At 41.4% G+C, this 25,980-nt stretch overlaps 1 protein-coding gene across 4 annotated transcripts in view; it reads left to right on the plus strand.

Annotated features, from left to right (window-relative positions):
• The window catches only part of diaph2 (diaphanous-related formin 2), an 814,006-nt gene that overhangs the window by 279,224 nt on the left and 508,802 nt on the right, over nucleotides 1–25,980 (plus strand). For all 4 annotated transcript variants that reach the window (XM_080187721.1, XM_080187724.1, XM_080187722.1 and 1 more), the window contains 3 exons: nucleotides 2,752–2,888; nucleotides 3,978–4,086; nucleotides 23,485–23,595. In XM_080187721.1, the coding sequence (XP_080043847.1) occupies nucleotides 2,752–2,888; nucleotides 3,978–4,086; nucleotides 23,485–23,595 (357 nt within the window). The remainder of the gene's footprint in view (nucleotides 1–2,751; nucleotides 2,889–3,977; nucleotides 4,087–23,484; nucleotides 23,596–25,980) is intronic.

Genomic DNA, 25,980 nt, shown 5'->3' on the forward strand with positions numbered 1-25,980 from the left:
ATTATAGGTAACTGCAGGGCATGGAAGGATAATGAGGACACTGTTGAGACAGGTAAAACCATGATACAGCTATAACCATAGAAGATAGATTGTACAGAATAGAAGGCATTGGTGAACAGATCAGTAGTGTCACATCGGACTTAGGAGTACAAGTAGGCCATTTAATGTTGCATCATTCAATTAGATCATGGCTGATTTGGGTTACGGTCAACTCCACTTGGCATCTGTCCCCATTTCTCTTGATTTCCTTGTCTATCAAGAATCTGTCAAAATTCTGCCTTATATAAATTTGACCCAACCCAAATATGACCCAACTTCCACAGTTTTCTTGGAAGAGAAATCTACATATTAGCAACTCATTGAGAGAAAAATATTCTCCTCATCTCTGTCTTAAATGGTAGACAACTCATTCTTAAACTGTATCCCCTGGTTCTAGTGTCTCCCAGATGTGGTAGCATTCTTCCAGTATCAGTCCTGTCAAATGTATCAAGACCTTATATGTTTCAACAAGATCACTTCTTATTCTTCTAAGCTCCATTGTGCAGAGGGTCAACCTGTCCAACCTTTCTTTGTAAAATAAACTTCTCATCTCAGGGATTTACGTGAACCTTCTCTGCATTGCTTCAAATCCAATTATATAATTTGTAAAGGAAAGAGACAAAACTGTACACAGTATTCCAGATGTGGTCTCACCAAGACCCAGTATATAGCTAAAGTAAAACTTATTTATTTTTATATTCTGTTTCCCTTGCAAGAAATGCCAACATTGCGGTTGCATTCCTAATCACTAGCTCCACCTATACTAAGTTTTAATGATTCATGTATCAGTACACCCAGGTTCCATTGTGTACCATTGTGTTCTGCAATCTCTTTCCCCTTATGTGGACAAGTTCACATTTTCCCACATTATACTGCCAAATTTTTGCTTGCCCACTTAACCTGTCTACATCTCTTTGCAGACCTTCCACCTCTTCTTGACAACTTGTTTTTCTACCAATCTTAGTGTCATAGTCAAATTTAGCTGCCAGACATTTGGTCCCTTCATCTCAGTCATTGACGTAGATTGTAAGTATCTGACGCTCCAGCACCGATGCTTGTGGCACTCTGCTTGTTACAGCTTGCCATGCCAAAAAGACTTAGATATCCCGACACTCTGCTCTCTATTAGTTCTTTATGCATGCCGGTATGTTACCCCCTGCACCATGTAATTTTTACCTGTGTAGTAACGTTTGAAGTGACAATTATCAAATATCTTCTGAAATCCAAGTACACCATAGCCGCAGGATCCTCTTTATCCCCTTTATCTTGTTATTTCTTCAAAAACTCAAATAAATTAATTTAATGTTATGTCCCAATCAAGTTATGATTTTCTATGTATCCTGTTATATCACCTTTTAATGATGGATTCTATCAATGTCAGGTATTAAGCTAACTAGCCGAAAATTCTCCTGCTTTCTGTTTCCCTCCTTTCTTGATTAAAAGTGTTACGTTAACTATTTTCAAAATCAAGAATCTAAGGAATGCATCTACTATCTTTGTAGCCACTTCATTAAAGACCAGCGATGCAGGCCATGACATCCTGGAAACTTGTTAGCCTTTCAGCTTAATAATTTTTCCAGTGCCTTTTGCCTATTGATGGTGATTGTTTTAAGTTTCTCTCTCCTTCACCTCTTGTCTTTTCAGTATATTTGGGAAGTTTTCTGAGACATCAAAAACAAAATACCTGTTCAGTGTCTCTGTCATAAGAACATAAGAAATAGGAGCAGGAGTAGGCCATCTAGCCCTTCAAGCCTGCCCCGCCATTCAATAAGATCATGGCTAATCTGTCGTGGCTCAGTTCCACCTTCCTGCCCTCTCCCCATAACCCTTAATCCCCTCTCTATTGAGGACCAGCACTAACTTTAGTTGCTCTTTTCTTCTTGGAAGTACGTAAAGGGTTAGAGAAGGACAGAATGTGCCAGTGAGCTATGACTACAGTTGCACAGGATGTCGTAGACTGAGACGAGGACAATACTGCTGTGAATAGCCAGTCAGAGGACAAGAAGGGAAAGATATAACTGCTTGGCTGGCAGTAAAAACTGTTGTTCAGAATTGAATTTTCACAATAAGAGAGCCACGGTAGTACAGTGGTTAGCATTGTGCTTCACAGCTCCATGGACCTGGGTTTGATTCCTAGCTTGGGTCGCTGTCTGTGTGGAGTTTGCACATTCTCTTTGTGTCTGCATGGATTTCCTCCCACAGTCTAAAGATGTGCAGGTTAGGTTAATTGGCCATGCTAAAATTGCCCCTTAATGTCCTGAGATGCGTAGGTTAGAGGGATTAGCGGGTAAATGTATCAGGATATGGGGATAGGGCCTGGGTGAGATTGTGGTCAATGCAGACTTGATGGGCCCAATGGCTTTTTTCTGCACTGTAGGGTTTCTATGATTTCTATGAAGTTTTCATAGATAAATGCGACATAAAAGTGAATTTCTATTAAATATACAGCACTTTTTGTTGCAGAATTGTGATTGAAGTGATTGGTTCTACAGGTGAAATAATAAGACGCCATTATCATTCTTCAGACTTCAATGATGAATGTTGTTCAATGTCTCAGGAAAATCTTCTGCCTTATTACTACCTCTGTCTGTAGTCCTCTGAGTTAAAGTTCCCCATGTGAATATTATGACTAGACTTTTGGTAAAGCGCTACAATATAATTAATCAAATCATCATTTAATCTACAATCTATATTTTTTTGTCTGCCACTTAGTTTGGTTTGCAAAGAATACTCGGCGATGAAAGGAGCTTACTGTTATTGGCAAGAGCGATTGACCCAAAGCAAACAAATATGATGATAGAAATCGTGAAAATTCTCTCAGCAATTTGCATTGTTGGAGAAGAAAATATGTAAGTTAAACATGTTTTATTTTTCTACACTCATGCATGTACTGTTAGTCTGTGGAAAACATTTCAATGCTTTGCTACCATATTGCAGTTGTTCTCTTAAGTATTTTAGTTGCTGCTTTAATATGCTGTTGTTTTTTATGAGGTGGGGAACAGGAGGTAAGTCATGTGGGGAACATCATTAATGTAATGAAATCTCAAACAAAATTATATTAATTTGCTTTGATGAGCCATTGACTTGTTTGTTGTGTTCTCTGCCCAAAGGCAGATCCTTACTGATTATTTGCCAAATCGTGGCATATGTTGTGATTTTGTTTTTTAACAAAGGGTCAGGTGAGGAGGCAGGCCCTGAGTCTACCTCAGCTGGAAAAAGGATTGAATGCCTTGCTGTTGGTGTTATTCTGATCCACACCCTAACCATTTAGCTAACTAACTCCCCATTGAATTGTTTATATTAGAAATAGGTTTAATATGTGAAACAAATCTGTGAATAGGTATCATTTCACTTGAAATACAATTTACCCAAACGTTTTTGTCCATGGGAAGTTATTTTATTTTTGTTCTGTCTTCCATTTCAAGTTAACAGGGATAGAAAATACAAACTTAATCAGAAGGAAATAGATGTATTGTGTCATTTGATTCAAAGGTGAAAATAATGTAATTCTGCCAAAAAGAACATTCAAAATAGAATTGTTAATGAAGCATTTTGAGAAAAATATTTTGTGTTGGGGTATTGGATTCTGCTTTTTAGCTTGAGAAACATATATGTTTAGAAAGTTATTTAAAATGTATTTATTAAATTCAATTAATGTTAATCCCCCAACAGGCTGTAAACAACAATTTCCTGTGCCACATTCCACTGTTCTTGTTGATTAAACTAAGCAGGCATTGTAGTTTTATTGATTTAAATGAGTCATTTAATGTAAAATTATGAAGCAGATTTTCTCTGTCACCATAAGTGCATTTTGAATGTAGTAGGATACCATATATGTTTACATATTTATTTCAAACATGCTTGGTGGCTAGAGAGGACTTAAAATTTAAAGTAGTTTTATGAACAGGCTGCTAAGATTTTTTTTTACAATTCTTTAGCCTTGATAAAATCTTGGAAGCTATAACCACAGCTGCAGAGCAGAATAACAGAGAACGATTTGCACCCATTGTGGAAGGACTGGACAATCATGAAGCGCTTCAACTGCAGGTGAATGCTTGTTGCACTATTTTTAGTCTCTATCTTCACTGAATAGATATCAAAAAGAAGTGGACGTGTTATTGTGCCATCACTGTGCACTTTCTTCTTGGTGATTCACATGCAATATTATTTGTGTGCATCAGGACTGGCAATGCAGTGCTTAGTGCACTGTTAGCCTGATTTCATACTTGGCACAAGTAGGAATGATTCAAAAGAATTTTCTGATACCTGTGTGTCCCTCTAATTAAAGCACAAATAGCAGACTATAGAAAACTTGAACCTTTGTTTTTCCAAATTCAGCTTTCTGTGCCACTTCTGCACCCCATGCACTAAAACAAAAACCCCAGGAGCGTGGATACGTAAGGCACCTCCTGCTCATTGCACAGTATCAAACAGTATCCTTACCTGCCATGAATTTTCAAGACACCTAGTCATCGACCAATCTACTGGGTTACAAAATCTCTGAGAATGACAGCAGAGGGGGATGAACAGTATTTTGAAACCTCTTGCATGGAAAGGGATGTTTCTGGGGACTGAAATTATGAGCTGTTGGGCCATAACTTTTTGGCTTCCCAGTGTCACATTTCGGGGTGCAGGTAGCGCAGTGACATACTGGGGAATACCGTTCAAAAGTTCCCACAACAGCATGCACCTGGCAATTATCTAGGAGAGCTAACTTCTCCTTGACAATTGCTTTGGGTTGGGAACCATCCGATAAACTGATATAAATTGCTAACTTTGGATGGTTTGCCAGTTTTACCCTTATAGTTACTCTGAAAGAGTTAGAAAGAGAAAAAAGCATTCTCAATTTCAGAATAACTACTTTAAAGACCCAGACCGAGCTCACACAGGATGCTTCCCCAGAGGACCTTCAAGCCACCCCAAACCCTACCTCCACCCAGATCTGACTCCGACACCCCTCCACTTAGATCTGGGCCCAAATTTAACTCATGTCTTCACTGCACTTGTTCCACCCAGCCTTAATATAAAAGGTTGGGCGAGAAGGGGGCTTTGGAATTCCAGTAGAGGTAGGTTCCTCCAGGACAGTCTGCCGGTGACTGCCACTGCAAGAAAATTATTGACCATTAATTGTTATGACTGACAAACTGATATACTGGAGTTTGCACATTTCTGGGGTTTTTGTTTCTTTAGTACATGGAAATTGGAGCATGCTGAATACAGTAGAAAGATTGCCTATCTTATTAGGTTATCTCAATGTGCAAAATGAACCTCTTTCCATAGCATGCTCCCTATTTTATTTTTTGGGAGCTTGATAGGGGGAGCAGGTGGGTCAAACGAGTCATTTTGGGGGCAGGTCAAGTAGCTGGTGGTAGTCAGGTCTGGTCTGTGTGGTCATGGGTTAGTGTGGTCGAGAGATGCGGTCGGGGGCAGAATGTATTGTCAGGTTTTACTTGGGTGGTTTGGCATTATTGTGGTCAGGGGGTACTCGATTGGACCTGTAGAAGTAGTCGGTGGGGCCAGGGGGCAGGAGGGTCAGTGCGAGTGATATAGCTGTATAGTTTACCCAAGAGTTAACTATAGTTTTTCTGTCCAGTATTTCCTCATAACTATTCAGTTAAGTACTGGAGCTATCCAATGCCTCTGACTCATCTCAGAATGGGAGTCTTTTAAAAATTGTCCCGTGGAACAAAGGAATTGCTCTGATAATTTTGAAACCAGAAGATTTTAACCTTTGTCTCAATATTCTGTTCAGGCTGCAACTCCTGTTAACTATTTTCAAGAATACTCAATTAAACCATATTGTGATTAGAATTTATAATCTAAAATTAAGATTTATGATATATTTTATAAGGTGCCAACTCATTGAGGTGATTTTTTAAAAGCAATTACTTAATTTCAAAGGAACTTGAGGAATAATCTGTTCTCTGTTACTGTTCTTAATGTCTATACAAAAAACAATATTACTATACTCTGTGCAGAACTTTGGTCTTGAATACATCACTGAACAATTACCTGAAATGTAGTGGATGATTTTCCTCGTCCGATTAAGACAATTAGATGATGTGGTAGCTTATATTGATGCAGTGCAACGATGTACAAGGCTGTTAATTTGTGATTTTCACAGAAAAAAAATGAGCACACACCATGGCATAGAATCCTCACAATGCCAATAAAAATCCTGAAATCTTGTGACAGAAGTAGAATTTATCTCATTTGACAATGGCTTTAAAAAGAAGGCCCTGGCATAGATGAACAGAGCATCCTTAAAGGGAGAGGATGGAAATTATCTAAATGAAAGAACCTGTGGTACTTTGCAGATGATTTCTGAAGATTTCTAATCACTGTTTCTTCCATTTTGAAAATAGCAGTCTAAAATGTAATACATTTAAAAATAAATGCTCATGATATATAAATTCATTGTCACATAAGCTATTCACTAGCTTGAAGAGTTTGTTTTAGTCTGGCAGGTTATTTATATGTTAATGCTGTCCAGAGTCCATTTTGTTCAAACAAAAATATGTTGATGAAAGGTTATATAATAGCACTGAAAAACTTGCATTCATCGTTTCTTTGAATATTTCATTTACCTATTCAGATAAATTGGCCATCAGAATTCTCTCTGGCAAAATACTATAGTTTTGAATGTATTTGCATTTTCGTACGTTCTGATTTTTAAAGAGTCTGTTGAGATAGACTCTGGAACAGTTTATCAGTAGAAAGGGAAATTTCCTCCAACAAATGCTTTGATTTAGAGCCGATGTCCATTTTCTCTCTAATGATATCTACCTCATCAGATTAATTTTAGGAACGTATCTCTCTAATGATATCTATCTCATCAGATTAATTTTAGGAATGTAGCATCTCAAAATATAAAATTCTGTAAAATTTCTCCTGGACCATCCAAGGCCATAACCCCAGTTGTGATTAATTACAAAGATGATTCTCACCTCAGCAGCATAAGAATCATCGCTGTGAAATATTTAATTGTCTACATTTATTCTCATTCTAATTAGCAAACTAGATATTTATTCCATTTTTCTTTTTGAGAGGTCATGAATCATAATTTTGTTTTACATTTTAAGCTTGTTAATTTGGTATTTCTGAATTTTCTAGTTTTGTGATCATAGTTGAAGTTGCAGAATTAACTGATCTTGCATTTCCTCTATCCTCCTATCTGCAGTGATGAGCATTACAGTTTTGCATCGAATCCCCACAGTGCAGTAGGAAGCCATTTGGCCCATCACTTTTAAGTAGCAAAATCAATCTGGTTATTCTTTGACCCACAATACACTGGTATTTTTTTGAGGAACTGTGCCCAATTTGCACTTAATATTCTGAATGTGACTACTCTGAAATTTCTGATGCTGAATACCTTTTTTGTGTTTAATTAAATGCCTTGAAACAATTCAAACAATTGATGGCCATGGCTAATAAGCTTCAGGTGGCAAGACATTTTCAATGATTGACCAACAATCGCATCCAAATTCATTTTCTCTTGACGCTGAATACATTTGTTATATTATGCATGTTTCATGCTCCAGAATGAATTAGTTTACATTTATCTGAATTAAAGTCCATCTGTGTTCCTTACCTTCCAGATTTAAATTATCTGAATCTCTTTGTGCACGATCTACTCTTCCCTTATACTAGTGAGCTGACCAGATAGCTCAGTCTCATAAATAGATTTCGTAGTATTATGAAAAGTAGCCACCTCTATCATTTATAAAGTGCTAACAGCAGGGGACTTATAACACATTTCTGCAAAACTTTCATTAGTCATTATTGTTCTTGGGCACTTTTTTTCCCTCTGCATGCCTTGCCTTCTATTGCCAAGCCAGTTTCAATGAGCGAGCCGAATTGTTATTATGCTACACGAGTTTAAGCCATCTTTGCAAGATCATAAACAGAGCATTATGAAATTTCACCTGAAAACCCAGGAAAGCTTTTGCCAACTAATTTAGTTTGTCACCTCAAAATTCTGATGGATTTTTGAGGCAAAATCTTTTGTCTTGGTTCCATATTGTTTACTCTTTGTGGTTTTTGTTTCCACTGGATTATAATTCCGGTTTGCCCCTCATTCTTCTTTTTAATATTGTGATAAAATGTATTTTGCCCATGATCAACCAATCCAGTTCAGATGATTTTCTTATACTGAATGAGCTCTTCTTTCATTTGTTGTATCTCAGTGTAGTTCATATATTTAGGAATGCTATTTTATTTTGTTATCATATCTGCTTAATTGTTCTGAGTCAATATGACTGATTTGGACCACAACCATCTGTTGTGAAATATTTGCATGAAAAATGCATGGCAAAATTTTGCCTTTTAATGAGCCACCATAATATTTTACTCAGCTCAACTGCTGAAGGACCTTGCTGATCTTGAGCATTCCACTTATCTCTGATGCCACTAAAGTGTTTTCCTTGGATCACTCTTGATGTTATCTGTAATCTAGCTTTCTATTTTGAGCCATTTAGACGGGAAGATTGATAGCTAAGGTCATTGCTTGAACGTTGTGTTTGGTTAACTGATGTAGAAGACTGGAAGCTGCCTGAATGAGAGAAGATGAAAATAAAACATTTCTGTTTTAACACAATTAACATTTAAAAGCCTAACCAAAAAAGATGCATTTTAAACTGACCGTATCTTTTTTTCAAAAACTAATGATTGCGTTTTCATACTTCATAGAAATTTAAATGTGTTTTTCACACCAGGACTTTTCCCACTGACCCCATATGGCCAACTAATGTGCATCGGCTCTTGACAATTTTTTATCTTTTTGCAATTTAATAAATCAATTAAACTGCACAATTGTTCAATTAAGCTTGTTGTAAATCAGTGAAGATGACTGCAAACAATTTTCAGTGCTTGGGAAGAGTGCAAATTACCACTCCTGGCAATGATTCTGATGATGACTAGTATTTCTTCCGTTATACGTGTATGAAGAAAATGCCTGAGATTGTATTTTGAAACCCAAAACTTAACCTTTGAGTATAGAAGATTAAATAATTTTCAGTTGCTGCAGGCATGATTAAATAATGCTACATTGATCTTCCTCATGAGTCCAATTAGCTGTAGATATCCTTGGGGAAAATATTTTTGGCGTTTCTGTGGGCATTGTAGCAATAATGCTTGCACATTATTTGAGTATCGTAAACATATTCTCAAACATACACACTGACACTAACAGTGCACTCACTCATGCATCACTCTTTATCTTTCTCTCCTTCTTAAACTCACATGCGTACAATTCTTCCCTTTTCCTTACAGAATATTTTAGCTCTACTACTGGGTGAAAACCCTGAAACTCCCTTTGAACAGCAGTTTTATGTGCATGTACAGCATACTGACTGCAATGGTACAGGAAAGCATCTTACTATCAAGCACCTTATCATTACCACAATGAGGGCAATTAGAGATGAGCAATAAATGTTGGCCCAGCTAATGATGCCCACAACTCAGGAAAGAAGAAAAATAAAGTGAAATGAATGTTTCATTTATAAAGAATTTCTTGTTAATCTCTGTGACGTTGCATATGTGGAGCCAAGCTCGTGAAGAAATTTTAAAAGAATGCAAAGATAAAATTCACTCTACTATAATGTCCTATAATCTTTGCTTTAATATAATGCCATAAAGTTTATATTATAGTTGTAATGACTCAGGAAGCCTGGCTGGAAAGGAACATAGTTTATTGACAAAATGCAAAGTAAAACCACTAGTTTCTGGGACTACAGGCCTGCCTTATAAAAAGCTCAGGTAATGAGTTCCAACTGGGCAGACCAGGAACTCGTATTCAACGAGCCTCATAGGAGATCAATCAATGATTCCCCTTGGTGGGAGGGTTCCTCCCCATCCACCCAAATCTGAGGATTTCCCCTCGCTTCCATGACGATGGGGCCTTCTTTGCCCCTGGCCTTATCTCCATTGCTTATGGGTGGGGGGAGGTGGTGGTGCGGGAGGGTATAACAGACAGGTGAACACCTCTTCAGTAAAGAGCATCAAACAACCACTACAGGGGACTTGTCCTCAATGAAGGCTCCTGACTGGTCACTGCTGCCACCTCTGTCTCCATGTCCTCGCCAGAACCTTCATTGACCAGTTAGCTGGCTTTTGAATTTGTACGGGGCAGAGTTTTTGTCCACATACGGTGGCACATCCATAGAAAGAGTTGCTTCTGCCAAGGGTTTCCTGTGACACATGCAATCTATCTGCTTCTTTAAGGTCTTTTCTCTTCATTTTACCTGATAAAGCACTGGTCCTGTTTTCTCGAGAATAACTCCTCGAATCGCGGAAGTTTCTCATGTGAACTGAATCACTCAGTTCAAAGCCTATCCAGTCTCTGATCATTGAGGCGCCTTTTCCAAGCTTCCTGTTTTAACATGATGTTGCCGGCCAAATTTGGGAGAGTCAGGCTAAGCCTAGTTCGAAGGTGTCAGCTCGTCAGTTGCTTCACTAGGAGTAGTCCCTTCATCGTATGCAGTATAGTCCTATAATTAAATGGGCAATGGGCAATGGGCAAGCTTTGTTTCCAAAGAGCCTGTGGTTTGCTCTTCATGCCATTTTTGAATGTCTGAACTACCCACGTAGCCAGGCCGTTTGAGGACAGGTGGTAGGGTGCCATGAGGATGTGCCTTATCCTTTTTGTATTCATGAAGGTCTGAAGCTTCCTGCTGGTAAATGGGATCCTGTTATCTGTCATGAAAACCTCAGGTATACCATGCGTGTTAAAACAATGACAGCATTTCTGCATGGTATAAGAGGTAGTAGAGGTCTCATGGCGGACATTGAACCATTTTGAATGGGCGTTGATGTGAATTAAAAATATGAAACATATAAATGGCTCTGCAAAGTTTGCACATGCTTGCACCCAGGGTCTCCCCTGGTCATTCCCAAGGAGCGGAGATGCCAGTGTTGGACTGGGATAAGCACAGTAAGATGTCTCAACACCAGGCTAAACTCCAACAGGTTTATTTGGTAGCACTTGCTGTGCATTCCCAAGTGTACAGCGAGGCTGCTGGTGGAACCTTCTGATTTTGCACTACCTGACCAGGTTTTTGACATCACAATTTATGCCAGGTCACTAGATGTAGCTCCTTGTGAGCATTTTCATCTCAGAAATTCCTGACATCCAGAGATAAGGGGTGGAATTTTCCTGTCCTGCCCGCCATGGGAATCATCGTGGGCGGGGCATGGACCACGCAAAAGATCCAGTGACCTTGGGCGGGATTTTCTAGCTTTGGGGTTGGCCCAGCCAGAAAATCCTGCCTAAGGTTTCAGATTCTCTGTATGATGCCCTTGTGGTCCAAAACTGTGGACGACATGATGCAGTTTTGCCAATGTAGGGTCCTTTTAGGCCCATGCCTGGACTTGCTTGGCGGATACTGGCAGTGTGTCCATAAAGTTCAGAGTCATGATGATGTCATCCACCTTTGGAGGGGAAGGTAGGGTGATAGGTGGCAGCATGTGGCTCAAGGCATCTGCGTTAGGTATATGTCTCCCTGGACAATGCTGTAGGATATATTCATAGGTACCTAATAGCACTGGATCTGGGATGATGCAAAGAAAGAACAAAGAAAATCACAACACAGGAACAGGTTCTTCATCCCTCCTAGCCTGCACCGATCACGCTGCCCGAGTGAACTAAAACCTCCTATCCTTCTGGGGACCGTACCCCATATTCCCATCCTATTCATGTGTTTGTAAATACGCCCCTTAAAACTCTACTACTACCCCTGGCAGCGAGTTCCAGGCACCCACCACCCTCTGTGTTTAAAAAAAAAATCTGCCTCATACATCTTCTTTAAACCTTGGTCCTTGCACCTTAAGCCTGTGTCCCCTCGTGGTTGACTGTTCTTGATGCAATGGGAGGAATCACATTACTTACCTTGAAAAGGTCCAACAAACGTTTGTGATTGGTTACAGTGATGAAATGCTGACCGTAGACTGGCTTGTGGAACTTATTTGTCATGAATGCCATGGCTAAACCTTTTTTTCTTTTTGTGGCATTCTTTCTGTCTGCATCCAGCAGGGTTTGTGATGCCTACATGATTGAACGTTCTGTCCCATCATCCTAATGGTGCGATAATACTGCTCCTATCTCATAGGGGAGGCATAGGTTATAGTGAGTGTTCTCGGGCTTCATAATGCGCTAGTATATTTGTTGATAGCAATTGTTGGTTGATGTTAGCAAAAGCTTTCCCTTGTGGCATTTGCTTTGACCCTTTGATTTGTTTTTAAACAGTATGTAGGAGGCTTGCTGAGTTCGTTATGAATTTTCCATAGTAGTTCATGAGACATAGGAAAGACTTCAATTCTTTTGTGTTCCTTGGAGTCGGAGGCCTTTTATGGCCTTCATCTTCTCTTTGCTAGAGTGAAAACCATCCTCGTCAACTCTATACGTGAGCTGCATTACCTTGTTGACCTGGAACACACGTTTATCTCTTTTTATTCAGACTCGAGCATCAGAAAAAAAGGCACAATATCTCCTCCAAACTCTCCAGTTGTTCCTTTACAATAACTCCTGAGATTAATATGTCATTCAGATAGATTACCACTCTGGGCATACCTTGAAGGATGTTTTTCATCATCCATTGAAAACTGACACAAGCCAAAGATACCCCAAAGTGCATGCGAGTATACTCAGGAAATCCCTTTGAGAGTATTTATGATATTTCCTGGATGACATCTCAAACCCCAGTGGGAGTAGGAATGGCTCATGTCTATTTTGGAAATTGTAGTATATATTTTGTGCCTCCTAAGCAGGAGGCTCAGTTCACTGTCAATTTATATTCCCACAGAGATGAACAAAATTGTAAGGTTTAATATTCGGGCTACTGGCCTGGTGTATTTAGCAATTGTGCTGGGTATGTAATGCTAAGTTCCTCTTGACCTTCCAATAAGATCTCTACTTTGGCATGTAGGGCATTGGGGACCAGTCGTGTCTTGAAGTATTTAAGTCGACTAAAGGTTTGCTCGCCAATAATAGATAGTGGCTCATGTGTCTACTTCCATGTCTAGGGGTGGCATTTACTTGGAGTTTAATCCTGATTGGAGCCACTTTGGGTGTATTGATGCAATTTAACTGCATCGATTCCACATTCTCGGACTGGTTTATTTGCAGAGCTCTGTCCTGAGGTGGCTTCGGCCCAGGCAGTACATGCTTTTGTTGTTTAGGTAGTATTGTGCAGGTGGGCCCTATGTCTACAAGTGTAGCACAGATGTTCCTGCTCCCCACTGTATTGCAGAGAGACTTCCTGTCTTGTTCTGGAATCTTGCAGTCTCTGACTCCAATCGCCCTTTCTTGGCAGCAAATGGGAGAAGCAAGTGTTACGCACAGGGACTTGGTTCTATGGTACAGGGGTCTCCAAAAGTTGAGGATGGTACCAACTATGGACCCCTAAGCTCCTGAGCCTCTTTCTGTGTTTGCACAGGAAAGGGCTAGTTTTATGGCTTTCTTGAAGTCCAGGGTTGGCTCAGCCAATAACTACTAAGCGAGCTCTTAACATTTCTAGAAATGCTGACCTATACAGCGTTCTGCCAATTTTAGTCTCATCAAGGATTCAGTGACTGGTTCCCTAGGAAGTCTATTTACCGTATCAAACCTGTCACATTGCAATGTAAAAGATGATTTAAGGTTGTAGTGGTTCAATACTATCTTGATTTTGAACCTGAGGCTGCTGAGTAGGTTAAACTTAAATGATGCAGAAAGCTGGGGCCCCACGCACAGTCAGGAGTATGACGTTTTGCTGATCATCCCCTTCTATCTTGTTTACCCTGGAGAAATATCTCATTGTTTCTACGTATTGGGGCCAGTTCTTTGCACCCACATCATAAGCTTCCAATTTTCAACCAGCAGCCTTTTCGGTATCTCCGTTTCTGCCTTAGCGGATTAATTGAAAGGTGCCAATGTAATGACTTAGGAAGCCCAACTGGGAAGGAACACAGTTTATTTACAGAATGCAAAGTGTACACCACGGTAGTGATTTTAAACTTGTGTTTCCTGCCTGGGACTGCAGTTCAGGAGGCCCAGTCCTGGGTCTGCCTTTAAAAGGGTCAGGTAATGAGTTCCAGCTGCGAAGGCCACTGATTGTTACTAGGAGCCCAACAGAGAGGTCAGTTTGTGATTCCCCGTGGACCCTGTGGGGGTTATCACAATAGTGAAATGGTTAAACGTATAGCAGTTTGGGAAGCAGTGAACTAGAGTTGTTTGGAAGATAGGTATTTCTCTGTGGTGCAAGCTGAACATCTGGAAAATACAAAATCTAGACTGCAGCACCATCACTGGTGGAATAACATAATTAGTGTGACAGGTTTACATAGATACTATTCATAACAAGAATTAAAATTCAAGCTGTACGTAAGCGTAAGATTTTTACCTTGCGCTTATGCACAGTTATTCTAAATTTTAAAATGCACCTACTTCATGTTCCCTATCTACTTTTTGACTGCAGAGCTGGTTGAGCAGAGTGCATTAATAGATTATAGGTAGTTGATTTGTTGGTCACTGCAGAAATGAAAGCTAACCTGTATATTATGGTACTTTTACAGACAATTTTGCATATTTTTTGAGTAATCTTGAGATTTTACAGTCCTATGATTTATTATTAGGCTTTTTGTTCAGAAATGTGACAGATATTACTAAGATTTTGCTGTTGACATTGGATTTGCAGTCCCATATTTTTTCATATTGGATATAATGTACCAAATTTTCACTGCTGCAGTCATTGTGAATCATTGTTTTTGTCTGATTGCTTTCTTTACAATATTATGTCATGATATTGCTTGTCTCGTTAAACTCTCCCACATGTTAATGCATCACTTGTGGATATGAATATTTATATGCAAATTTGAGTTGTAGGGAAGAAAAATGTGCAGAATAATCAGAATATGAAACAATAAATCCACTGCTTTTCCAACTTCAGAAACAATTCTTCAGTTCACTGCCCAAAGCCAATTCAGGCTTAATACACCATGACCATGCCCCCCCCCCCCCCGGAATCCACCCCAGCTGGAATGGGGATCAAACCCCATGTTGGCGACAATGCTCCCATCCCGTAGAGGGCTGAGAGAATCACGCAGGAGACAATTCATGGAGTTCCTGCAAGCATTCGAGCCCTGCTGGCGTCTCCTTAGCACGGTCTGCTGTAAGCCAGAAATTGGCGGGGAGCCAGGGCTTATCATTTAAATGCTGTTAATGGATCTGGAACTGAATCTTATGGGCCTGCTAGCCTCTCCCACCGCAGCAGGGTTTAGAGAAGCTCCACACTTTTCGGGAGCTAGTGGCCTGACCTCGTTGGAGTGACTGGGAGGCAATTAGGGCCCCCCAAGACTACCCCTGCATATGGGCATCCTGGCAATGCCAGTCTGGGCCCTCTGCGCTGCCCAATGGGCAAAGTGCCAATGCCTAGGGGGCCCCTTGGCTCTGCCCAAGGGGAACAGAGCAGTGCCAGAGGGGTGGGATTTGAGAGTGATCGGTAGGGGTTGGGAGTGCTGCTAGCACTCTGCCAGTGTGTTCGACGGAGGCAGAAGAGAAGGGATCCGGGGGTGGGGAGGCTGGAGGATGGGGTCTACTTGCAGGCATGTCTGTACTCCAAGGCAGCGGGGGGGTTTGGCACTGGGGGGATGCTGGAGATGGGGGCGGTCTGGGACGGGGGGAGGCAGCAATGATGGGGGCCATGATTGGTCTGTGGGGAGGTGAGGCAGGGTGGGGCGAGAGGTCAGCAATTGCTGGCCAGCAAGTGGGAGGCTCATAGTTTGGGGCCACTGCGCATGTGCAGAGGCCAGCTGGTTTCAGCCTCCTGGACCCGCCCCCTGAAATTTAATGATATTCATACTGGTGGCTTCTGCACAGAATGCAGGTATTCTAGTGTGAACTCCCACTGAAAATACAATATGAATTACTGCAGTCTTCCTGCGCATACAACACTTTGAAATTTTTTGGGAGGATTCCATCCATTGGCAGCCATCTAATCCACACCAGCTGTCTAGCCAACTGAATCACTTGGTTCCCCAAGAAGTCAGACTTGTGGCAACATATATGTTTACTTGCATATTGCAGTCCGGAGCTGAGAGACCCCACTTTTATTTTCATCACATGACTGTCATGGAATTTCTCCAGCTCTTACCAACTGCCATTGGTGTATGTTGAAAGGGTTTACAAGCTTAACACTCTGTGGGATCTGAATCCAGAGCTTCTGGCATAGAGGAAAGGATGCTACCCACTGCGCCACTGGCCCTGATCTTGCACAAGTTGACATTTGTTATTGGATTGCCACTCCTCTTGAACTTCCCTTGCCTAGATGTTGGTCTGCATTTCCTGTCAGGTCTTCCAGGCCCATTTTCCCCAGAAATAAGGAGTGCAGCATCCTTTTGGAGAACTTAATTGTTGTGTTCCAATACCATGGGGAGATGAGACAAACAACCACTGTGGCACTGACTGCCGTGCAAACAGTTTAGAGGTCCACTGTGAAAGATGATGGGTGAATTGATGAATGTCTGTGAATGAATGAATAGGTGAGGTGGCAGGTGGATATGGTGAAAAATGTGACTGGAGGGATAATTGGATTGGGAGGGCTAGTCAGCTCTAGTTTAGAGTTGGAGATACCTTGTGGTTGAGGGATCCTCTTGGGAAGAGTGATCATTGTATGGTGGAGTTTCTGATGCAGATGGAGGAGGAGAAAGTGGGTTCCCGGACATGAGTCTTTTGTTTGAACAGAGGGGAGTAAGGTAGGATGAGAGAGGAATTGGCGAATGTTGATTGGGGGAGCGCGTTGGAAGGTAGGTCTGCTGAGGAACAGCAGAGGATCTTTAAGGAGATCTTTCTTGGTGCTCAGCAGAAATTTATTCCGATGGTTAAAAAGGATCGTAGGAGTAGAGATAATCAGCCGTGGATAACGAAGGAGGTAAAGGAAAGTGTTAAATTAAAAGCGGATACACTTAGAGTAGCTAAGAGTAGTGGGCGAGAAGAGGATTGGGAGAGGTTTAAATGTCAATAAAGAATGACAAAGAAGTTAATAAAGAAGGGTAGGATAAACTATGAAGCTGGGCTAGCGCTTAATATAAAAAAGGATAGCAAGAGTTTTTATAAATATATAAAAAGGAAGAGGCTGGCTAGGGTGAACGTTGGACCCTTAGAGGATGAGAGGGGGGACTTAGTGGTAGGGGATGGGGAAATGGCTGAGGCCTTGAATAACTTCTTTGTTTCGGTCTTCACGGAGGAGGACGTGAATAATTTGCTGGGTGTTAGCGATGGAAAGATGGTAGGAGTGGAGGACCTGAATGACATTATTGTTACTAGAGAGGCGGTGCTCGACAGACTGGAGGGACTGATTGTGGACAAGTCCCCAGGACCGGTTGGAATGCATCCGAGGGCTCAAAGAAATGGCAGAGGTGATAGTGGATGCCTTGGTGATTATTTTCCAAACGTCGCTGGATTCCGGGGAAGTGCCGGAAGATTGGAAAACGGCTAATGTTACGCCGTTGTTTAAGAAGGGTGGCAGGCAAAAGGCAGGGAATTATAGGCCGGTTAGTTTAACGTCTGTTGTAGGGTAAAATGTTAGAATCCGTGATCAAGGAGAAAATAGCGAGGCATCTTGAGGAGAATTGTTTGATAGAGCAGACGCAGCACGGTTTCGTTAAGGGGAAGTCATGTCTGACGAATTTAGTGGAGTTCTATGAGAATGTGTCTAGGGCGGTGGATAGAGGAGAGCCAGTGGATGTGGTGTTTCTTGATTTTCAGAAGGCGTTTGACAAGGTGCCTCATGAGGTTATTACAGAAGGTCAGGGGGCATGGAGTTGGGGGTAGGGTGTTAGCGTGGATAGAGGATTGGCTGTCAAATAGGGGGCAGAGAGTGGGGGTCAATGGGTGCTATTCGGATTGGCAGTTGGTGACTAGTGGAGTGCCCCAGGGGTCGGTGCTGGGGCCTCAGCTATTTACCATTTATATAGATGATCTGGAGGAGGGAACCAAGTGTATGGTGTCGAAATTTGCTGATGACACCACGATTGGTGGAACGGCAAGTTGTGCAGAGGGTGTGGAGAGTCTGCAGAAGGATCTAGATAGGCTGGGCGAATGGGCCAGGAACTGGCAAATGGAATTTAATGTTGGCAAATGTGAGGTTGTCCACTTTGGTAGGAATAATGGTAGGAAGGACTATTACTTACATGGTGAAAAACTGCAGCATGCGACGGAGCAGAGGGACCTCGGGGTCCTTGTGCATGAGTCGCAGAAACCCAGCCTGCAGGTGCAGCAGGTGGTCAGGAAGGCGAATAGGATGCTGGCCTTCATCGCGAGGGGGATTGAATATAAAAGTAGGGAGGTCTTGCTGCAGCTGTATAGGGCACTGGTGAGGCCACAGCTGGAGTACTGTGTGCAGTTTTGGTCGCCGTACTTATGCAAGGATATTTTGGCCTTGGAGGGAGTGCAGAGGAGGTTTACTAGGCTGATTCCAGAGTTGAGGGGGTTGAACTATGAGGAGAGGCTGAATAAACTAGGCTTGTACTCGTTAGAGTTTAGAAGAATGAGGGGAGATCTCATTGAGACGTATAAGATGATGAATGGGATGGATAGGATAGAGGTGGAGAGGATCTTCCCGCTCAGAAAGGACAGTAGGACTAGAGGGCACAGCCTCAAGATAAAGGGGGGGCGGTTTAGAACGGAGTTGAGGAGGAACTTCTTCACTCAAAGGGTGGTGAATCTCTGGAATTCTCTGCCTATTGAAGTGGTGGAGGCTGCCTCGCTAAATATTTTTAAGACGCGGGTTGATAGGTTTTTGATAGGCAAGGGGATTAAAGGTTATGGGGAGAGGGCGGGAATGTGGAACTGAGCCACGACAGATCAGCCATGATCTTGTTGAATGGCGGGGCAGGCTCGAGGGGCTAGATGGCCTACTCCTGCTCCTATTTCTTATGTTACATAAGAACATAAGAACATAAGAAATAGGAGCAGGAGTAGGCCATCTGGCCCTTCGAGCCTGCCCCGCCATTCAATAAGATCATGGCTGATCTGTCGTGGCTCAGTTCCACTTTCCCGCCCTCTCCCCATAACCCTTAATCCCCTCTCTTATCAAAAACCCATCAACCCGCTTCTTAAAAATATTTAGCGAGGCAGCCTCCACCACTTCAACGGGCAGAGAATTCCAGAGATTCACCACCCTTTGAGTGAAGAAGTTCCTCCTCAACTCCGTTCTGAACCGCCCCCCCTTTATCTTGAGGCTGTGCCCCCTAGTCCTACTGTCTTTTTTGAGCGGGAAGAGTCTTTCCACCTCTATCCTATCCATCCCATTCATCATCTTATACGTCTCAATGAGATCTCCCCTCATTCTTCTAAACTCTAACGAGTACAAGCCTAGTTTATTCAGCCTCTCCTCATAGCTCAACCCCCTCAACTCCGGTATCAGCCTAGTAAACCTCCTCTGCACTCCCTCCAAGGCCAAAATATCCTTGCGCAGGTGCGGCGCCCAAAACTGCACACAGTACTCCAGCTGCGGCCTCACCAATGCCCTATACAGCTGCAGCAAGACCTCCCTACTTTTATATTCAATCCCCCTCGCTATGAAGGCCAGCATCCCATTCGCCTTCCTGACCACCTGCTGCACCTGCAGGCTGGGTTTTTGCGACTCATGCACAAGGACCCCGAGGTCCCTCTGCACCGTCGCCTGCTGCAGTTTTTCGCCACGTAAGTAATAGTCCTTCCTACCATTCTTCCTACCAAAGTGGACCACCTCACACTTGCCAACATTAAATTCCATTTGCCATTTCCTGGCCCATTCGCCCAGCCTATCTAGATCCTTCTGCAGACTCTCCACACCCTCCACACAATTTGCCTTTCCCCCAATCTTGGTGTCATCAGCAAATTTCGACACCCTACACTCGGTTCCCTCCTCCAGATCATCTATATAAATGGTAAATAGCTGAGGCCCCAGCACCGACCCCTGGGGCACCCCACTAGTCACCAACCGCCAATCCGAATAGCACCCATTGACCCCCACTCTCTGCCTCCTATTTGACAACCAATCCTCTATCCACGCTAACACCCTACCCCCAACTCCATGTCCTCTGACCTTCTGCAGTAACCTCTTGTGAGGTACCTTATCAAACGCCTTCTGAAAATCCAGAAAGACCACATCCACCGGCTCTCCTCTATCCACCGCCCTAGACACATCCTCATAGAACTCCAGTAAATTTGTCAGACACGACTTCCCTTTAATGAAACCGTGTTGCGTCTGCCCTATCAACCAATTCCCTTCAAGATGCCTCGCAATTTCCTCCTTAATGACGGATTCTAACATTTTACCTATGTTCTTAAGATCTGCAAAGCAGGGGAATTGCCCTTCAGAAGTTCACATTTCCCGGACAATTCTCAAGGAGGTAGGTGGCTGAGGTCCCGACTTGCATCCAGTCTGTGACAATCTGGAGACCGTAAGGTCTGTGCCAATATATTGTTGCTAGTTACCACAGGAAGTATTATTCAAAAAAATGGTTTTGGTGTATAGTTGTCTTTCTGGGTTTTCACATGAATAAACACATCCTATGGTCTCTTGCTTCAGGGCACATCAGCCTAATCTGTATTAATGATAGAACAACTCCAACATCATTACAAACAATCCATTTAAAAGCTTTCTGACACAGTACATTTGTGTTAATCTGTGGACAGAAACCCAAAAACAGTACGGGAAAAATAAATAATAGTGTCACTTTTGGCTGGTTTCTAGTTGTGGTAGCAATTCTCGGAAGTTTCTGGCATAGCCATGATTTTTAAAATGAAGTTCTATGAACTGAACAAAAGGTTTTGACCTTGTACTATAAATCATTTGACAAAAAATTTGGGAGAAGTTTGAAAATATCATGCAGCTCAGTTCTAGTTTGTTTTATATTGTTCCATTCTTGAGGAATTTTTCATTTTCATGGTCCTTTGCCTAATGTTTCAGAAGTAGAAATATTGAAGTTGTGTAGCATTAGTGCAAAACACTAATCATAAGAAACATAATAGATGTTGTGTTTTGAAGCTATTTTGAAAACCTTAATATACAAGAGAAGATTGATCGATAAGTGATATTTATGCTGCCTGTTGCGTACATTGTATGACATAAATATTGATTGGTTGAGATCAGGTAATCGCTTGTATTCTAAAAAACTTGAGCCTAGAAATTAACGTTGGTGATCAAAATTGAACATTAAGCTGATTGTGTGACATTCTTCTGCTGTGTTAACTAACTAATTTAAACTGATAGATGATGTTTGTATTAAAGTAGTGTGCAGAGAAGTGCTATATAAATGCTTTGAGTTCATCCATTTGTATCACCAGCAGGAATTTTTTTTTGCTTTTGTCTACGCAGATCGAAAAAAAAAGGTGCAAAAACATGTTTGTTACATGTTCAAGATATAGGGTGGGAATGGAGGGGCAGACTCTGCCACTGGGCCCAGCTGCACAGATGCTGCCTTTGCCAGAGGGCCGACAGAGACCGATTGAAGGGTCCATTCATTCTTTTGCATAGATGAGGGCAGCACTTGTATGGAGTTTGAATGGATTTCTCTATTGAGCAGAGTTAAAGACAAGTAAATCATTAAAGAAACAAAAAGAAAGAAGTCTGAGACTGGCTGTGAAGCCAGTCCTTGTACTGATCACACACTGAACTGAGCTTGAACAGCAGACTGCACAAACATACACTCTGAAACCAAACCATATCTCAACCCTGTCTCGTTATTGCAAATGTTTTCCGCAAACTGTCTCTATCTGGCAAACAGGTCTTGCAGTTTTTGTTATCAAAACTTATTTTGTTTGCTATGTACTTTTCAGGAATGTGGTCAATTTTTTCTCACCCAGCGTGCTTTCAGTTTTAAAATGTAGTCAAGTGTTAGCTAATTTTTTAAACTTAGCAAAGATAGTTACCTAGGAAGAAATATCTTGAAACGAAGTCTTCGCATAGACTGAAGCAAACAGAGCTAAGCATAGATGCCTCGCCACTGATGATTTTTGGCATCCTTGAGGGGTGGTACCCTTACTTCCCTGTAACTAACTCATCCCTTAGCTGGCACTCTGGATGGTTGGGGGCGACCACCAGTTTAAATGCAATTGACATCCTGTCCAAAGCTCTCGTCCATCATATCCATAATTGAGCTTTGAATTTGCATTGTCCAAGGCTACAGAATATAGCCGTCATTCTGTGAATGTCAGTGTGCAGTCCCTCCATATACTCTGGGTGATACTGCATATGGCTTTCCATGAGGCTTGTCACTCTCCGAATAGAAGAACTCATGCTCAAAGTCCTGATTCAAGGTGGTGCACACGAGCTGAATGGACTGCTGCATTCTTAGCCAATGACATCCCTTCGCCTGAGGGAATTCTGACATGTGGAAACACATCAGTTGCTACTGTTCAAAGTAGAATCTTCTTTCCTGTAACTCTTAAGGCCTTGCATCTGTGCTGAGCAGGGTTTTGTATGTTCTCCATCCTCGAAAGGAGACTTTTACAGTTGCCTCTGTCACTGTCAACTCCTGCTGCATACTTGTGCATACTTGCCACCTTGTCTGTATGTGCATGAGGACCTGCAATTGCAATTGTGATGGTGGATAGTGCACTTGTAAAATATGACCATGCTCAGTCTGAGGTCTCCTGTGGTAGCACCTGGTCCAGTGATGGTGCAGTAGTCTTTGCCTCTCAATTTCAGAATCTGCAGTAGGCATGAAGGAGATCATGATTATTTAGAGAAACTAGATAGTTATGGAAGGAAATAAGCTTTCAGAAAATTGGTAAGATATTTATTTCTTCAGGACTGTGTAGGAGTTTTAATGATCTTGTCTTTGGCATGATTAATGTGTATCTGGCCTATTATAGTATTCCCTGCCATATCTATCCATAAACACCATTCACCCTTTTAATCTTTTCCTACTTGTAATTTGTAGATATGCTGATCTATTACAATTCATATGTAAGTAATACTGTATTAAATGAGCTTTTACTACTTCTGCTCAATTGCTGTACAACTAATTACTGTTCATTTACATCCATGCCATTAATTATTATGTGCATTCTCTTTGGACTGTGCATATCCATTAAAGTTCACTACAATGGTATTTATAGCACTGTCCTTGACTTATCCTTTAACAAGTTAGTATTTTCCAAATTGTTAAATCTGGCTTGAGTTAAGTAGTTATTTGGTACATCCAAATGTCAATCAGTAGGAAAAATGGTGTGACTTGCATTTCCGCGACTAATATTTTCTTCTGTTAGAATTACCTGTTTTTACAGAGGGGTGTAGTTTTTTTTATATGAAGCTAAATGATGGTTGAATTTGAAAACAAAAATTATATAAGAGACTAATCAATGAAGCGTTCATATCTTGCTGAATAATAAACTCCACTGACGTCATTAAGAGATTTTAATATTGGTTATAACATTGCTTGAACTGCTTTACCCAACCAACATTGAATTGTGTTTTTCTTTAGGTTGCCTGTATGCAGTTAATTAATGCTCTGGTCACATCTCCAGATGACTTGGATTTCAGGATACACTTGAGAAATGAATTCTTGCGTTGTGGTTTGAAAAAGATACTTCCTGTAAGAAAAATGTCCATTATTTTTATAATTTTATGAATGACATGGAATTACTACTGTTGACTGCATGATATTAATCAGTTTAAATTTGTTTTAGCATGTGAAAGTGTTTATATGTTTCAAATGCTGACAAACTAAAGGAAGTTACTTGAAAAATGAAAAGTGGTGTTATAAGGTGCAGCATGATTGCAACTCACTAGAACCACTGACGTAAAAGTATCTCATCTCACTGGAGGACTAGGGGAAGGTTCTCTGGGAAATCATAAATCAATTATAAATCATTTTTTAAAATTTAATTTATTCATGAGCCACCATTTAGTTACATGCATTTTTTCATTGATGCTATTCAATATGTATTCTAGAAATTACATCCATTTTTGGAAGGGATGGCAGGGAATCGGGAGAAGGAAGAAGATCCCTGTAAGGACTGTTTAACCTTTAGATGGTAGAGCATTTATCAAACTTTGTCCAATTATTAGTGTGCAACATCACTTTCCATTTAGTGGGGAATGTTGCAAGTGATTTAGGTCAAATCAACATCGCAAAGAAAAGTGACAATGGTGAGACACATTACCTGGGAACATGGTCCTGAATTTTATGTTCAGGGGATGCCTGCAATTGATGCTGCACCCTCTAAGATGGCATTGTTAATGTGATATTATGCTGTACGGCCATCCAGTGTGAAACACGCTGTGATGCTAGGGTATCTTTAAGAAATGTACTTTTTTTAAATCATGTTCTCTACTGTTAAGCAGCTTTGGATTTTTTTCATTGTTGCTGGGCTGTCTAGCTAGAAGTCCTTTTATTGCTGCTTCACTGGTTTAATTGGAGTTCTGTTTATTTTTCTGTTGGGCCTCAGGTACTTTCTGGGCTCTTTTATGACCTCACGTTGATTGACAAGTCAAAGACAGGTGATTCCTCCCCAGGAAAATCTCAGGATTAATTTTCAGTTTTAGTTTAGAAGTGGGTGGACAGCAAAAGGCCAAGCAGTGTTTTTTTTTCCCTCTCTTCCTGGTGTCGGAAATTCTGCTAGTGAGCTGGAAGGAAGGCTCTTTGCCATCTTGGAGTGGAAAATAGAATCTGCTTTTGATGGTTGGCTTGCCTAGAGTCTGTCTGTCTGTCTCTCTCTCCACCACCCCCCCCTCCCCTCCCTAGTGTATTGAGAAGCTGTTTTGACTTCAAGCTTGTACTCGTGTGCATCAAAAGAACTGCAGCATTCAACCAAATCACATGAGCATTCACATTTTCTGTGCTAAACCTGGCAAGGGTTTTGTATAGGGAAATTTGTTTGATTGGAACATTTTGTAAACTTGGGGGTTATACGATATTTTTTTTTGGTTGTAATTGGTGAAAGCTATTGCTAATTTTCTTTTGATAATGTTAACTCTATTCTTAAATAAATTTAGATTGATAGAGGTTCCTTAGTGGGTCAGTTGAATCGGACCTGAAGTGAAGCATCTCGTGCTCACCTTAGCCAAATTCAAAGTGATCCAGGTGGACTTCATAAAACATTTTGGAGTTTCTGACATGAACTATAACACATGCTCTGTGAAAGGCTGAGTGTCTCTGGGGAGGAGAGTGCTGCAAAAACGTAAGAACTAGGAGCAGGATAGGCAATTCAGCCCTTCGAACCTGCTCCACCATTCAAAACAGACATGGCTGATCTTGTCTTGGCCTCAACTCCACTTTCCTGCCTGGGCTGCATAAACTTTCAACCCATTATAATTAAAAATCTGTCTTCTTGAATTTGTTCAATGTTTTGACTCATTCCAATTCCACAGATTCACCACCTTTTTAGAGAAGTAGTTTTTCCTCATCTGTTTTAAATCTTCTACCCCTTATCCTGAACCTATGACCTCTTGTTCTAGATTGCCTTCCAAGAGAAAGCATCCGCCCTATGTCTGCTTTGTCAGCACTTGTATCATTCTCTCTCTACTTCAATTAGATCACCTTACATTCTTCCTAAACTAAATATAGGTCTAAACTGTTCAATCTCTCCTCATCAGACAAACGTTTCTTGAGTCAATCTAGTAAATCTCATCTGAACTGCTCTAATGCTACTCCATCCTTCTTCAAATAACGGGACCAAAACTGAATACTGTACTCCAGGTGCAGAAAAGGTAATGTGTGAGTTGTTGGTTCCAATGTACTCGGTCAGGGGGACAGCCCCTGTGAAGCAGTCTGAGGGAGCTGCAGACCTATTTTTAAAAAATCAGCAAAAAAATGTGCTGCAAATATCTTCGAGGGGCAACACTGTGGCATAGTGGTTAGCACATTTCTCCACAGCACCAGAGAACCAGGTTTAGTGCCAGCCTTGAGTGGCTGTCAGTGTAGAATTTATGATGTGGAGATGCAGGTGTTGGACTGATTGTGGGTTCATGTCACACT

Source organism: Carcharhinus amblyrhynchos, chromosome 4 (genome assembly GCF_965287045.1).
Source record: "Carcharhinus amblyrhynchos chromosome 4, sCarAmb.v2.hapA, whole genome shotgun sequence".
Lineage (NCBI taxonomy): Eukaryota > Metazoa > Chordata > Chondrichthyes > Carcharhiniformes > Carcharhinidae > Carcharhinus > Carcharhinus amblyrhynchos.